A 13365-nucleotide genomic window follows, 5' to 3' on the forward strand; every position below is an offset into this window, starting at 1 on the left:
CCTATCATTGGCAATTGTATTATAATAAATGGTATTAAACTTTTTTTATTCTAGGCTCAGAAAATGTTGCCGTTTTGTTTCCGTCAAACCGCTGTCATGCGGTCTACGCTCTAATGGATCTACTCTAAAACTGGCACTGGATTTTACACCTGGGTCTCTAACAGATTTTACGACCATTATGAAGTCTGACATTCTTAGGATCAATTTTTTTTAAGCTGTGTTTATCACACTGCTGACTCTTATAAAAGCTGCTAACAATTGTTTTTGTATTTAAATAGCCAATACCTATGAAGCATTGATTATTTTTTAATTTTTTTTCACCCCGCTGTATTTTTTTTTTTTTTTTTTTTTTTTTTTTTTTTACTACATACCGTTATAAATTTTGCTTTTTGGATCATTGTAGCTATTAATGGAATGCAGTCATGTCCACCCAGGACGAAAGGCAGATCAATACTGAATATGCGGTCTCCTTATTGGAACAGCTGAAATTGTTCTATGAACAGCAGTTGCTAACGGACATAGTGTTAATTGTTGAAGGCACTGAATTTCCATGTCACAAAATGGTTCTTGCTACATGCAGCTCCTATTTCAGGTATGTGGGGTTTACATGTTGCTTTAAGGAATGTGAAAGTTAAAAATAAATAAGTATTACGGGCTAAATATCCTTTTATCCTATCTGTAAAAAGCAGTATGAAAAGGGACGGACCCTGGGAGGCAGCTTGCTACCTCCGATATCTTCCCACAATACTATGTGCAAGTAAAGAAGTCCCCACCCTTCTGATTATGGCTAGCACCAGGACGTGAAGGGACACTGTTTTCCTGCTAGTCTGGTTGCTTCCATTCTTCTATATATATATATATATATATATATATATATATATATATTTTTTTTAAAGAATTCCTCTAGATACAGTAGAACCCTCTCCTTCCTGCAGTCTGGCCTCCTGGCATGAGGTTTCATCCGATGTGACCGCTGCAACCAATCACAGGCTGCAGCGTCACATGGCCTGCAACGTCATCGTTGGAGGCCGGTCTACGCGCAGAGAAGACAAAGGGGGTAAGTATGAGCGCTTTCTTCCGTAGCGGAAATTTCCAATCTAAATACCACTCCACAGTGTGGTGCGATTTTTCGGACTGAATGAACTGAGGGTTCCAGGTCAGACACGCTGCTTCACTTTTAAGCAGCGTTTCCGACCCGTTAGAACCCGGCCTTAGACTTGTTAGGAGTACCAGGATTATGTTTAGTTGCCACCTTAGCATACGGTTATTCTTAGTTTTGCCTAATGGGACACACTAGTTTAACTTTTTTAGGGTACCTGCAATAATATGAAAGGGTCTCTCTAGTGACAGATTCATGAATAAATCTGTGATTCAACATATGTAGTGTTCTTTTAGAGCATACTTGAGTCTTTTTTTTTTTTCTTTCTTTCTTGCTGTGATATCACAGCAAGAACTGCCTATTGGTCATAAACGACATTGGTCATAAAACGAAGAAAACATGACCAAGTGCGGCCTCTGTCTCCTAGGCTTCTCCTGTCTCCTATTAACCCCTTAGTGACCAGCCCATTTTAGGCCTTAATGACCAAGCTATTTTATTCGTTTTTCTATAGTCGCATTCAAAGTGCTATAACGTTTTTATTTTTTCGTCTACATAGCTGTATGAGGACTTGTTTTTTGCGGGATTAGTTGTGCTTTTTAATAGCACCATTTTTGGGTACATATAATTTTTATATTAACTTTTATTAACCTTTTTGGGGGGGATTATAACAAAAACGTTTTTATATTGACGCCGTTCACTGTGCGACGTAAATAACATGTTACCTTTATTCTATGGGTCGGTACGATTACGACGATACCACATATGTAGAGGTTTTTTTTATGTTTTACGACTTTTGCACAATAAAAACACTTGAACTAAAATTATTTGTTTTTGCATCATCGCTTTGCAAGAGCCGTAATTTTTTTATTTTTCCATCAATGTAGTGATTTTTTGGGCTTGTTTTCTGCGGGACAAGACGTACTGTTTTGGGGTGCATGGGACTTATTGATTTTTATTATGACTTTTTTGGGGGGCAATGGAAAAAAATTGCAATTTTGCCATGGTTTTTTGCGTTTTTTTTTTTACGGTGTTCACCTTGCGGTTTAAATGACATATTAACTTTAATAATGGAGTCATTACGGTCGCGGCAATACCACATATGTGTACTTTTTTTTTTTTTTTTTACACTTTTACTAAATAAAACCACTTTTTATGGAAAAAAATGATTTTATTTATTTTTTTACTGTACTTTTTATTAATAATCTTTATTTCACTTTGATTTATTTTATTAGTCCCACTAGGGGATCATCCGATCGCTGCTATAATGCTTTGGTATACTTCGTATACCAGAGCATTATTGCCTGTCAGTGTAAATCTGACAGGCAATCTGTTAGGACGTGCCTCCGGCGCGTCCTAACAGGCATATGTCCAGGGCAGACCTGGGGGCTTTTATCAAGCCCCCGGCTGCCATGACACCCCATCGGAGACCCGCGATTGCATTCGCGGGCCGCCGATGGGTGACAGAGGGAGCGCACTCCCTTTGTAAACAAAGTTAAATGCCGCGGTCGCTATTGACGGCGGCATTTAACGGGTTAAACGGCCGCGATCGAAGTAAACTTCGATCGCGGGCGTTGGAGCAGGAGCTCAGCTGTCATCAGACAGCAGAGCCCCGGCTCCTGCCTGCACGGGAGACCCGTGCAGGACTTAGACTAGGCTGACGTGAAAAGGCGTCAGCCTAGCCTAAAGCCCATTAGTGACTCACGTGAAAAGGCGTATTGGTGGTCACTAAGGGGTTAATGTGTTCATTGAACTTTTGCAGCAGCTGGAAGGAATTGTGTATTTTTTTCATGATATACTTCAGCACAAGCTGCAACGTATTTATTTAGAATTACACAGGGTTAGGGTGACAGTCGCCCTTAAGACCTTGTAAAATCACGGCAACCTCCGTAATTACCTAGGAGGGAAAAATGTTACGGAAGATGTTCTATGCCGGATTTCTTTGGAAACATTGAGCTGCCTGTAAAGTCACTATGCTACCCCAGCTCTTGCACGACCCCTAAAAGATGTAAAAGTACAACTTGTTTGACTCCATCATGGATGCGGTGTAGGTAAAATCCTAAATTATCTGTAACCCACGGTTTTCTAATTTTTCATGTACATTAATGGACTTTTTTCTATATTCTATCTGGTTGTTCTGATTTGAATGCCTACGATCTGCTCACCGTTTTGACTTTTTTTTTTTTTCTTCTTTGCAGGGCAATGTTTATGAGTGGACTGAGTGAAAGTAAGCAAACACATGTACATTTGAGAAACGTAGATGCAGCTTCTTTGCAGATTATTATAACATATGCATACACGGGTAATTTGGCAATAAATGAAAGCACTGTTGAGCAACTATATGAGACTGCGTGCTTCTTACAGGTAAACAATACTTTTTTTATATTCTGATTTTAATAGACTTTTCAAAAATAACTTGTTAAATTGCCATTAAAGGGGTTGTCCAATTTTTGACAACTGATGACCTATCCACCGGATAGGTCATCAGTATGTCATCGGTGTGGGTCGGACACCCAGACCCCGTACCGATAAGCCTCTCCGATGGCCTGCGGGCACCGGATGTTGTGGCTCATAATGCTATGGACGGAGCCTGGAAGCAGTTGGCTCCGTACGACGCATAGCGGCCATGCTGCACAACTGCAGGTCTGCTCCTATTCACTTGAATAGGAGCAGAGCTGCAGCTCGGCCGCTATTCCGTGGCCAGAGCTAACTGCTTCGGGCTTGTATGTCCGGTGCACGGAGGCACCGGACCAGCGGATCTGTGCGGGGCCCGGGTGTCGGACCCCTGCAGATTATGTACTGATGACCTATCCGGTGGATAGGTAATCAGTTGTCAGAAGCTGGAAAACCCCTTTAAAGGGAACCTGTCAGCAGCATTTCACCTATTAAACCAGCAATACCTGGTGGTAGTGGGTGAAAAATAATTTCTATATAACCTATAATTGTCTTCTTAGTCGACTCTGTAGCTTTAGTATTCAGTTTTTTAGTGTTCCCACACCGTATGCTAATGAGCATAAAAGAGTCAAATCTTCTTTTGAAAAGAGTCATATCTTCATTCCTCAAGTCTTTCCGAGTTTACTTCACCTCCTAACATTTGATTGACAGCTCCTCGCCTTCCCCCAGCACACAAAATACTGCGCTTGTGCGTGGATGTCCTCCTCTGATGTGTGCGTACAAAGGGACACCGGATTATTACGATAAAAGGCGCAAAATGTTTGCGGACTGTTATTTACAGTCGGTGGTGGAGTTTAGGAGAGGGGAGAACGGTAATGAACTTTTGATAGCAGCGGCCAGTGAGGGATAAGTAAAGTTCAATAAGTGAAATGCTGGTGACAGGTTCCCTTTAAGTAGTAAGATCTTATGTTTAAGTGCAGGAAAATGAGACCGACATTAGGGGAGACTCCTTATTAAATAATGATAGAATGAAGCGCCAGTCTCTTCCCCAGAGCAAAAGGCGCCAGATTGATCAATTGGCCCTTGTGGTGTTTCTCAATTTTGTAGTTAGAAATTTGTCTAAAAATGTGTATGATTCGCAGCCAAGTTTCCTGACACATTCGTACTTGTTGGAAAAAGGGTCATAGCGGCTTGATCTGTATGGTGTTCAGACCAAATTACATATCGTTCAATGTATTTATTTCAGAAAACTGGTGTAAATACATTGATAAATCTGCCTCAATGTCTATACATTTTATATATATATATATTATAATTATTATTTTTTGTTAATTCTAAGCTAAATTTAACTTCATGTCATTTTGTTTTACAGGTGGATGATGTGTTGCAACTCTGTAGAGAATATTTAATTAAAAAAGTCAATGCCAAAAACTGTGTTCGGCTGATGAGTTTTGCTGATCTGTTCAGCTGTGAAGAGTTGAAGCAGAGCGCCAAAAGGATGGTAGAGCACAAGTTTACTAGTGTATATCGCCAGGATGCGTTTATGCAGCTATCGAGTGAACTTTTGATAGATCTTGTAAGCAGTGACAATCTGAATGTGGAAAAGGAAGAAACTGTTAGAGAGGCTGCAATGTCATGGCTAGATTACAACACCGTGTCACGCTCACAATACTTGTCCACCGTTCTAAGCCACCTACGTATTGATGCTCTATCGGAAGTTATTCAACGAGAATGGTTCCAAGGCTTGCCACCAAATGATAAATCTGTAGTAGTTCAAGGACTTTACAAATCAATGCCCAAATTCTTTAAACCAAGGCTTGGCATGACGAAAGAGGAGACTATTATAATAATGGAAGCTGCTCTGGAAAATCCAGGTTGTTACTCCACAATCTGTTACAGTCCTCAGGCAGAGAAGGTTTACAAGCTTTGCAATCCACCCTCTGAGCTACTTAAAGTGGGGGCTGTCGTGTCCCCTGATAATGATATTTATATTGCTGGAGGGCAAGTGCCCTTAAAGAATGCCAAAAGCAATCACAACAAGCCTGGTAAATTCCCGGCTGCTTTCAGGACTGTCAATAGTTTTTACTGGTTTGATGCCCAGCAGAATACTTGGATTCCAAAGACCCCCATGTTGTGTGCCCGTGCAAAGCCGCCTTTGGTGTGGTGTGATGGCTACATTTATGCAATAGGAGGAGATAGTGTAGGTGGAGAACTCAATCGAAGAACCGTTGAAAGATATGACTGTGAGAAGGATGAGTGGACAATGGTGAGCCCTCTTCCAAGTGCATTTCAGTGGAGTGTTGCTGTTGTTGTACACGATTGCATTTATGTAATGGCCTATAATCTGACGTATTGTTTCATTCCTCGGTCTGGTATCTGGGTAGAGATGGCACAGAGGCAAACCAGTAGATGTTTTGCATCTGCTGCAGCCTTTGCTGGCAAAATCTTCTACCTCGGAGGCCTGCAAACAGATAACAACTCTGGAGTAAGACTACCATCCAGCACTTTGGATGGCTCTTCCGTTGCAGTTGAAGTCTACGATGTGCATAAGAACGAATGGTACATGGCAGCCAATATTCCCGCCAAACGATATGCTGATCCCTGTGTTCGAGCAGTGGTAATCTCTAATTCCTTGTGTGTGTTTATCAGAGAGACTCACATGAATGAAAAAGCAAAATATGCCATTTATCAATATGATGTGGACCTTGACCAGTGGTTTCTGCGCCAGCAGATATCAGAGCGTGTTCTTTGGGATTTAGGAAAAGAGTTTCGATGCACTGTAGGAAAGCTCTACCCATCATGTCTAGAAGTATCTCCATGGAAACCTCTAACACATGTTTTTTCACAAGATGGCTCAGATGACTTTGAACTTGATGGAAACATGGTTACATTACCCCCAGTATAGCTATTTGCAAGCAAGAGACTGTATGCATGGCTATTTCCGCAATGACAATACCTTAGAACTACGTAAAGTGGGCTTGGAGAAATAAGTTTGCATTGCTTACTATTCAAACGTTATTTTTATTTCCTACGTAACATTTGTAATCTTTAATGAATTTATATAGGGAGATATGCTTCCATTATCAGAAATATTTGACCAGCTAATGGGAAAAGAAAACTTTTTTTTTTTTTTTTTTTTTTTATATATATATATTTCAGCCTTCTCATTCAGTTTACCAAAACATTTAAATTGTATCCCTGCAATGTTTTTCCTTCCTCTGTCCTTCCTTCATTGTAAAAAATGACAAGTGCAAGTTTTTAGATCCAGACACAATTAATGGGATTGTAAGTATAGATGCTTTCTGAAAAAATCTTCCATTATCAATGTTTCTTTTTAGTTAGCTATCTAGATGTGTGCTGGATTATACAATATGTGCAGTGTGACCTGATCTATTATGTATCTATCTCTCCAGGGATAAATGTGCTTACTTAAATCAGACTTTTTGCGTTCATGAAACCTCAAGATTGCCTCCTCCATACACTTACTACTGTATAAATAGCTTTTCCAGTACGTAATATTTACTCCTAAAAGAGGAATAACTCTAGTGGCGTGATCTCATCTCCAGAAAGAACATATCTCAAGCTTTGTTTTCTCTCCGTGCTATGTAACAAACTTAAAGCGTGTGATATAAAATAATGATCCAGAGCAAGCTTGACTTGGAAGTGGTCAATGAAATGTGCATATAACCTGCAAACGTTTATTTTTTACAGAGTGATTTATCATCAAAGTCCCACTTAACACGTAACCTAGTGTGTATGTATGTGTATGTGTGTATATATATATATATATATATATATATATATATATATGCACATATACATAGAAATATATTTTTTTGCAAAATTCAAACTTTCCTGCTGCGGAAATGTAGTGTTTCACTTGGTAACACAGGTCCATAAAATGACTGCAGGCTCAGTCAGGCTGTGCAAGGAGCATGTGTTTCTGTTGTCAATAACCTGTACCTTTCTGTTGTAGAATACAGGTCTTCCAATATGGCCTTGTAACGTTCTTTCTGGCATAACTGGGCATCCAACTTAATTACCAGCCCCTCATAGTACGGGTCCCTGTGGAGCATTAACCCTTTTACGGCAACTTAGCAGTAAAGGGATTAAACAAATGGAGCGCTCACCCTCTAGTGATGTGAGCTCGCTCATTCAAAAAAACTGCTGCTGTCTTTCTTTCCCTTCCCACATTTGTACATTGTGTTGATACCAGGTCTCATATAATTTTTAACTTAACAAGCATTTACTGTAGTGTGATTGTGTATTAGTATACCCTATTTTTTATTTTTTTTATTTTTCTGGGGAAGGGAAAAGAACTGTTCAGGAATTACTTACTCGGCACTCTTAAGTGCAGGAGAGAGCAGATGCCCTTGTGCTGCTCTGGCATTACTATCAATCCCAGGAACCACTATCAGTAGAGGGGCACCATCGCCAACTCAACATGAGCACAGGTGCTTCATGACAAACCCTACTAGCATGTTCAGCTGCATCATGTTCTGGCACTGTATTTTGAATGACCTTAATTTATTAAAAAATATTAAAATAAATTGTGTTGTGATTTTGTATAAATAAGCATCGTTTTCTATACTTTGTAACATGCTTCATATTTTACTTTTTACGGTTTCATTACAGTATTTGGTCATCAATCCACAAACTAATGATTTATAAACGTACCCAAAATAGGTAGGTTATACTAAGTATTATAGTAATAAGCCTCAGTTTTTTTTAGTAGTACAGGTCCTTCTCAATGAATTAGCATATCATCAAAAAGTTAATTTATTTCAGTAATTCAATTCAAAAAGTGAAACTCCTATATTATATAGATTCATTACACACAGTGATCTATTTCCAGCATTTTTTTCTTTTAATGGTGATGATTATAGCTAATTGTTAATGAAAACCTAAAATTTTGTGTCTCAAAATTAGAATAACATAGAAGCCCAATTTCAAAAATTATTTTTAATACAGACATGTAGGCCTACTGAAAAGTATGTCCAGTATATGCCCTCAATACTTGGTCGGGGCTCCTTTTGCTTGAATTACTGCATCAATGCGGCGTGGCATGGAGACGATCAGCCTATGGCACTGCTGATGTGTTATGGAAGCTTTGATAGCGACCTTCAGCTCGCCTGCATTGTTGGGTCTGGTGACTCATCTTCATCTTGACAATACCCCATAGATTCTCTATAGGGTTTGTCAGGTGAGTTTGCTGGCCAATCAAGCACAGCGATACTGTGGTTATTAAACCAGGTATTGGTACTTTTGGCAGTGTGGGCAGGTACTAAGCAGATGACACGGCTCCCCAAACCATCACTGACTGGAAACTTCACACTGGACTGCAAGCAACTTGGATTGAGTGCCTCTCCACTCTTCCTCCAGACTCTAGGACCGAGATTTCCAAATTAAATGCAAAGTTTACTTTTATCTGAAAACAGGACTTTGGACCACTGAGCAGCAGACCAGTTCTTCTTCTCCTTAGCCCAGGTAAGACGCTTCTGACATTGCCTCTGGGTCATGAGTGGCTTGACAGAAGGAATGTGAGAGTTGTAGCCCATGTCCTGGATACGTCTGTGTGTGATGGCTCTTGAAGCACGGACTCCAGCCGCAGTCCACTCCTTGTGAATCTTCCCTAGATTCTTGAATGGCCTTTTCTTGACAATCCTTTCAAGGCTGCGGTTATCCCAGTTGCTTGTGCACCTTTTTCTACCACGCTTTTTCCTCCCTCTAAACTTTCCATTAATATGCTTGGATACAGCACTCTGTGAACAGTCAGCTTCTTTAGTGATTTCCGTTTGTGGCTTACCCTCCTTGTGGAGAGTGTAAATGACTCTTCTGGACAACTGTCAAGTCAGCAGTCTTCCCCGTGATTGTGTAGCCTACTGAACCAGACTGGACAATTTAAAGGCTTAGGAAACATTTGCAGGTCTTTTGTGGTGTTAAGCTGATTAGAGTCTGACACCATGAGTCTACGATCTTCAACTTTTACCCAATATTCTAATTTTCTGAGAGACTAAATTTTGAGTTTTCACTAACTGTTAGCAATAATCTTCAACATTTAAAAGAAAAAAAATGCTGAAAATAGATCACTCTGTGTAATAAATCTATATAACATGCGTTTCACTCTTTGAATTTAATTACTGAAATAAACGTAACCTTTTGTTGATCTTCTAATTCATTGAGAAGGACCTTTTTATAGTTGGGACGTGTTTTTTTTGTTTTGTTTTTTTGCGACAAGAGTTGTAGGTTGTATTGGCTCTATTTAATGTACCATATAATGCACTAGGAAGCTGAAAAACAATTCTGGGGTAGAATCGGGGAAAAAACAGTAATTCCTCAGTTTTTTGTTTTTTTGGGTGTTCACCGTGCGGTAGAAATGACATGTTAAAGTTATACTGCGGTTCAATACAACTACGGCCATACCCAATTTATATAAAAGCTGTAATTTATAATGGTACTATTTTGGGGTGCATGCAAGTTTATTTGTTCTACGGTGCCTACTGTTCTAGTGACATATTAGAATCGTTTTTTATGGACACGGCAATATCAATTATGTTTTTGTCTTGTTTTTATACATTAAAATAGGAAACGGGATTTTTTAACTTTAGTTTCTTTTGTACATTTTTTTTTTCTTAATTTAAGGTATGTTTTGGGGACTTGAACAAGCGATCATTGGATACTTATGTGTTGCAGTGTATAATCCTTTCATTCAACTTCTATAATCAACTTCACGAGGCCGCCAGGCTGCCATGACAACCATCCGCACCCCATAATTGCCTTGTGGCCAATGGGAAGAAGCGGGGACCGCCCACTTGCTATAGACCGCACCATCTAAGTGGTTAGATGCCTAACTGCAACGGCCTGGGATCTTAGAGAGAACTCTAATTCCTGGCTGTAGCATATCCACGAGCCAGCTCAATAATACCCCTTGACGTACAGTTATGTCACATGTCGCCAGTGGGTTAAAGGTTATGTAAATCTTTTTAGGGACATCTTAATTTTTATGTTTTTGTTTTTTTAAAATAAAATTTTATTTAGTTATTTAAATCACTTTTAATTGAGTTTTTATTAAAACAAATTTTTAGTTTCACTTCTGCAGCTTCTGAGTTCTGAACTGAATCCGTGGATCTCCTTTGACAATCAAAACTGTGCTTAGAAAATCATTCAGGGCAACACGGGAACCGGTGTCAGCTGAGCCATCCGTACAGCTCACTGACTGATTCGCGTCAGAACGGATTTCTGCAGCTTCGATGTACTGTGATGCATAGATGTTGCAGAAGTAAAAATACGGTAATTTTGTTTTTTTTTCTTTTTAAATAAGTAAATTACAGCAGTGATTTTATTGACTAAATTAATTTTCAATTAAAAAAAAATCACCCCAAAGGTTTACGTAGTCTTTAAAGGAACAGTGTCATCACAAATATTTTATTTATATGTTAAAGATGTTAGTGCCTTAATATAAACGTTTATTTTCATTTGTGTGTTTGTGTTTTACTGTTTCTTGTTTTCACACTTTTTCTTCCCTATGGGGGCTGCCATTTTTTGTTCCATTTCTGTGTGTGTCGATTAACGACACACACAGACATGGAATACGGCAGCCACAGTCCCATAGGGACTGCGAACGGCTCCCGTCCCATTGACTGCCGTGTACGGCGTCTGTGTGGGAACTGCGCATGCGCCGCTCCCACACAGTCCTATTCGAAATTGGCGCCGTCCGGCGCCATTTTCCTGTGGACCGGAAGTCGCGGCCGGACAGTAATATTACTACTTCCGGTCGCGGCTTCCAAGTGCACATGGAACAGCGGCAGCAAAGGGAGCGGACGGGCCGCGGCGGCAGGAGCAGGTAAGCGATTTCAATGTATGTTAGTGTTTGTGTGTGTTTACTACTGCATGTAAACCTACTACACTGTGGGTTACCTCAAAAAATGGCGACACACAGTGTAGGAGGTTAAACCTTTCAAACCCCTCGTTTATCCCGGCACTAGCCAGGATAAAGGAGGGGGGGGATGCTGAGCGCTCACTAGAGCGATAGCTTTTAACCCAATGTTGCAATGCTGCAATTTTGGGAACTAGCTCCAAACAGCTCCATCTAGTGACCAAAAATGGGTAGTATTATAAATTTGAAAAAATTTATAATATTTCCTGACTCGCGAAAAAAATAAAAAAAATTTGAACAATGTTTTATCACCGACACACTAAATGTTTACATTTTAAAAAAAAAACATGTTTTTGGGGCGACACCATGCCTTTAAGTTATTCACTGAAGATGTGTGTACATCCTGAAAAGCTTCGGTGCTGGGAGGGGGTTTTATGACCTGTGTATTGTACTGCTGGAGGCATAGATAATACAGGATAGCAACACACCTTTTATGCAGCTCCCCTGTCACACCCTGGCCCCCGTGGAAAAGGGCTGAACTTCAGCCGACACTTCAGTGTAACAAGCAGGATCCCGCATGTTTAACCCCTTAGATGCCGCGGTCAATAGCGACTGCGGCATCTAAGTCGTTAGAAACACGGCGGCCCCATGAAACATTTAATCTTTGTGCTCCTATGAAGGGCTGCATAGGTGACTGTCAGAATAACGATATACTGCCATACATTAGTATGGCAGTATATCAAGCAACGATCACTGGTTCAAGTCCCCTAGGGGGACAAATGAAAAAAAAAAGTTAAATAAGGCTTTTTTTGTTTTCCTTTAAATATATTTTTTTTAAAAATCCCACCCAATCAAAGTTTAAAAAAACAAAAAAAGAAATACTGGCATCGCCTCGTCTGTGAAAGTCCAAACTATTACAATATATCATTATTTAATTGGCACTGTGAACGCCGTGAAAAATGAAACGGCCAGAGTCGCTGTTTTTTGGTCACTGCTTCTCCGACTAAAAAGTGATCAAAGTGTATCATGTGCCCCCGCAATGGAACCAATAGAAACTACAGCTCGCCCCACAAAAAATAAGCCCGCATACTGCTCAATCAACAGAAAAAAAAGTTATGCCCCTCAGCATATGGTGAAAAAACACAAATTTTGTTTTTAGTTATCCGTTTTTTTTTTCCTTGTAAAAGTAGTAATACATAAAAAAAAAAAACTATATTAGTTTTGGTATCGCCGTAATCTGTTTGACCCGCAGAATAAAGTTAAGATGCCGTTTTTACCGCATGGTGAACACCGTAAAAACGAATTCCCCCAAAAAAAAAAAAAAAAAACATTGAGGAGTCTGTTTTTTTTCCTATTGCACCCCACAAAGATTTTTTTTTTCCAGTTTCCCACTACAGATGTAGCCAAGTTTATCTTAACTCCGATAACTTGCTGCAGCGTGATATCATACAACAAAAGCCATTAAAGTCAAGTCAAGTTAACGTTTCTTGCTACTGTGTATTTAATGCGTTAAGTCTAGATAAAGATGGCTACATCTGTTCATTATATGTTGCAATAAATGGTGCTGTGAAAATCTACAACTCGTTCCACAAAAAACAAGCCTTCATAGGTCTATATCGACTGAAAAATAAAGTTATGGCTTTTGGCATATGGGGTGGAAGAAACGAAAGTGAAAAAATGGCTGTGGCAGGAAGGAGTTGAATATTTATGTTTTGGAGATATGTACCTACCTCATCCTAATGGCAGCCTTGTTTTATATTCTTGGTCACCGATGGACATGACCACCCTGAATTTGTTAGCCAAGCCTTTACAGATATACTCTCTTACCCCCTTTTGTGTCCGTCACTGTCAGGAGATTGCATTTCCCGGTGTGGCACTCTCACAAGAGACAATTGGCTCGATTCAGTAAGCTTCAAAGTATATCAGAGTTTTGACACCCCTTTCATTCCAATACTCCATGCTTTATCACCTGTCTTGTGTATAGCTAGTAGAGGGCTCC

At 39.7% G+C, this 13365-nt stretch overlaps 1 protein-coding gene across 1 annotated transcript in view; it reads left to right on the top strand.

The window, feature by feature from the left end:
• The window catches only part of KBTBD2 (kelch repeat and BTB domain containing 2), a 47208-nt gene extending 39168 nt beyond the window's left edge, over nt 1–8040 (top strand). The window contains exons 2-4 of the mRNA XM_075826950.1: nt 55–592; nt 3295–3460; nt 4863–8040. Of these exons, the coding sequence (XP_075683065.1) occupies nt 423–592; nt 3295–3460; nt 4863–6395 (1869 nt within the window). The 5' untranslated portion in view covers nt 55–422 and the 3' untranslated portion in view covers nt 6396–8040. The remainder of the gene's footprint in view (nt 1–54; nt 593–3294; nt 3461–4862) is intronic.
• Nucleotides 8041–13365: the final 5325 nt, after the last annotated feature.

The sequence above is a fragment of the Rhinoderma darwinii genome, chromosome 5 (genome assembly GCF_050947455.1).
Source record: "Rhinoderma darwinii isolate aRhiDar2 chromosome 5, aRhiDar2.hap1, whole genome shotgun sequence".
In the NCBI taxonomy this organism is placed as follows: Eukaryota; Metazoa; Chordata; class Amphibia; order Anura; family Rhinodermatidae; genus Rhinoderma; species Rhinoderma darwinii.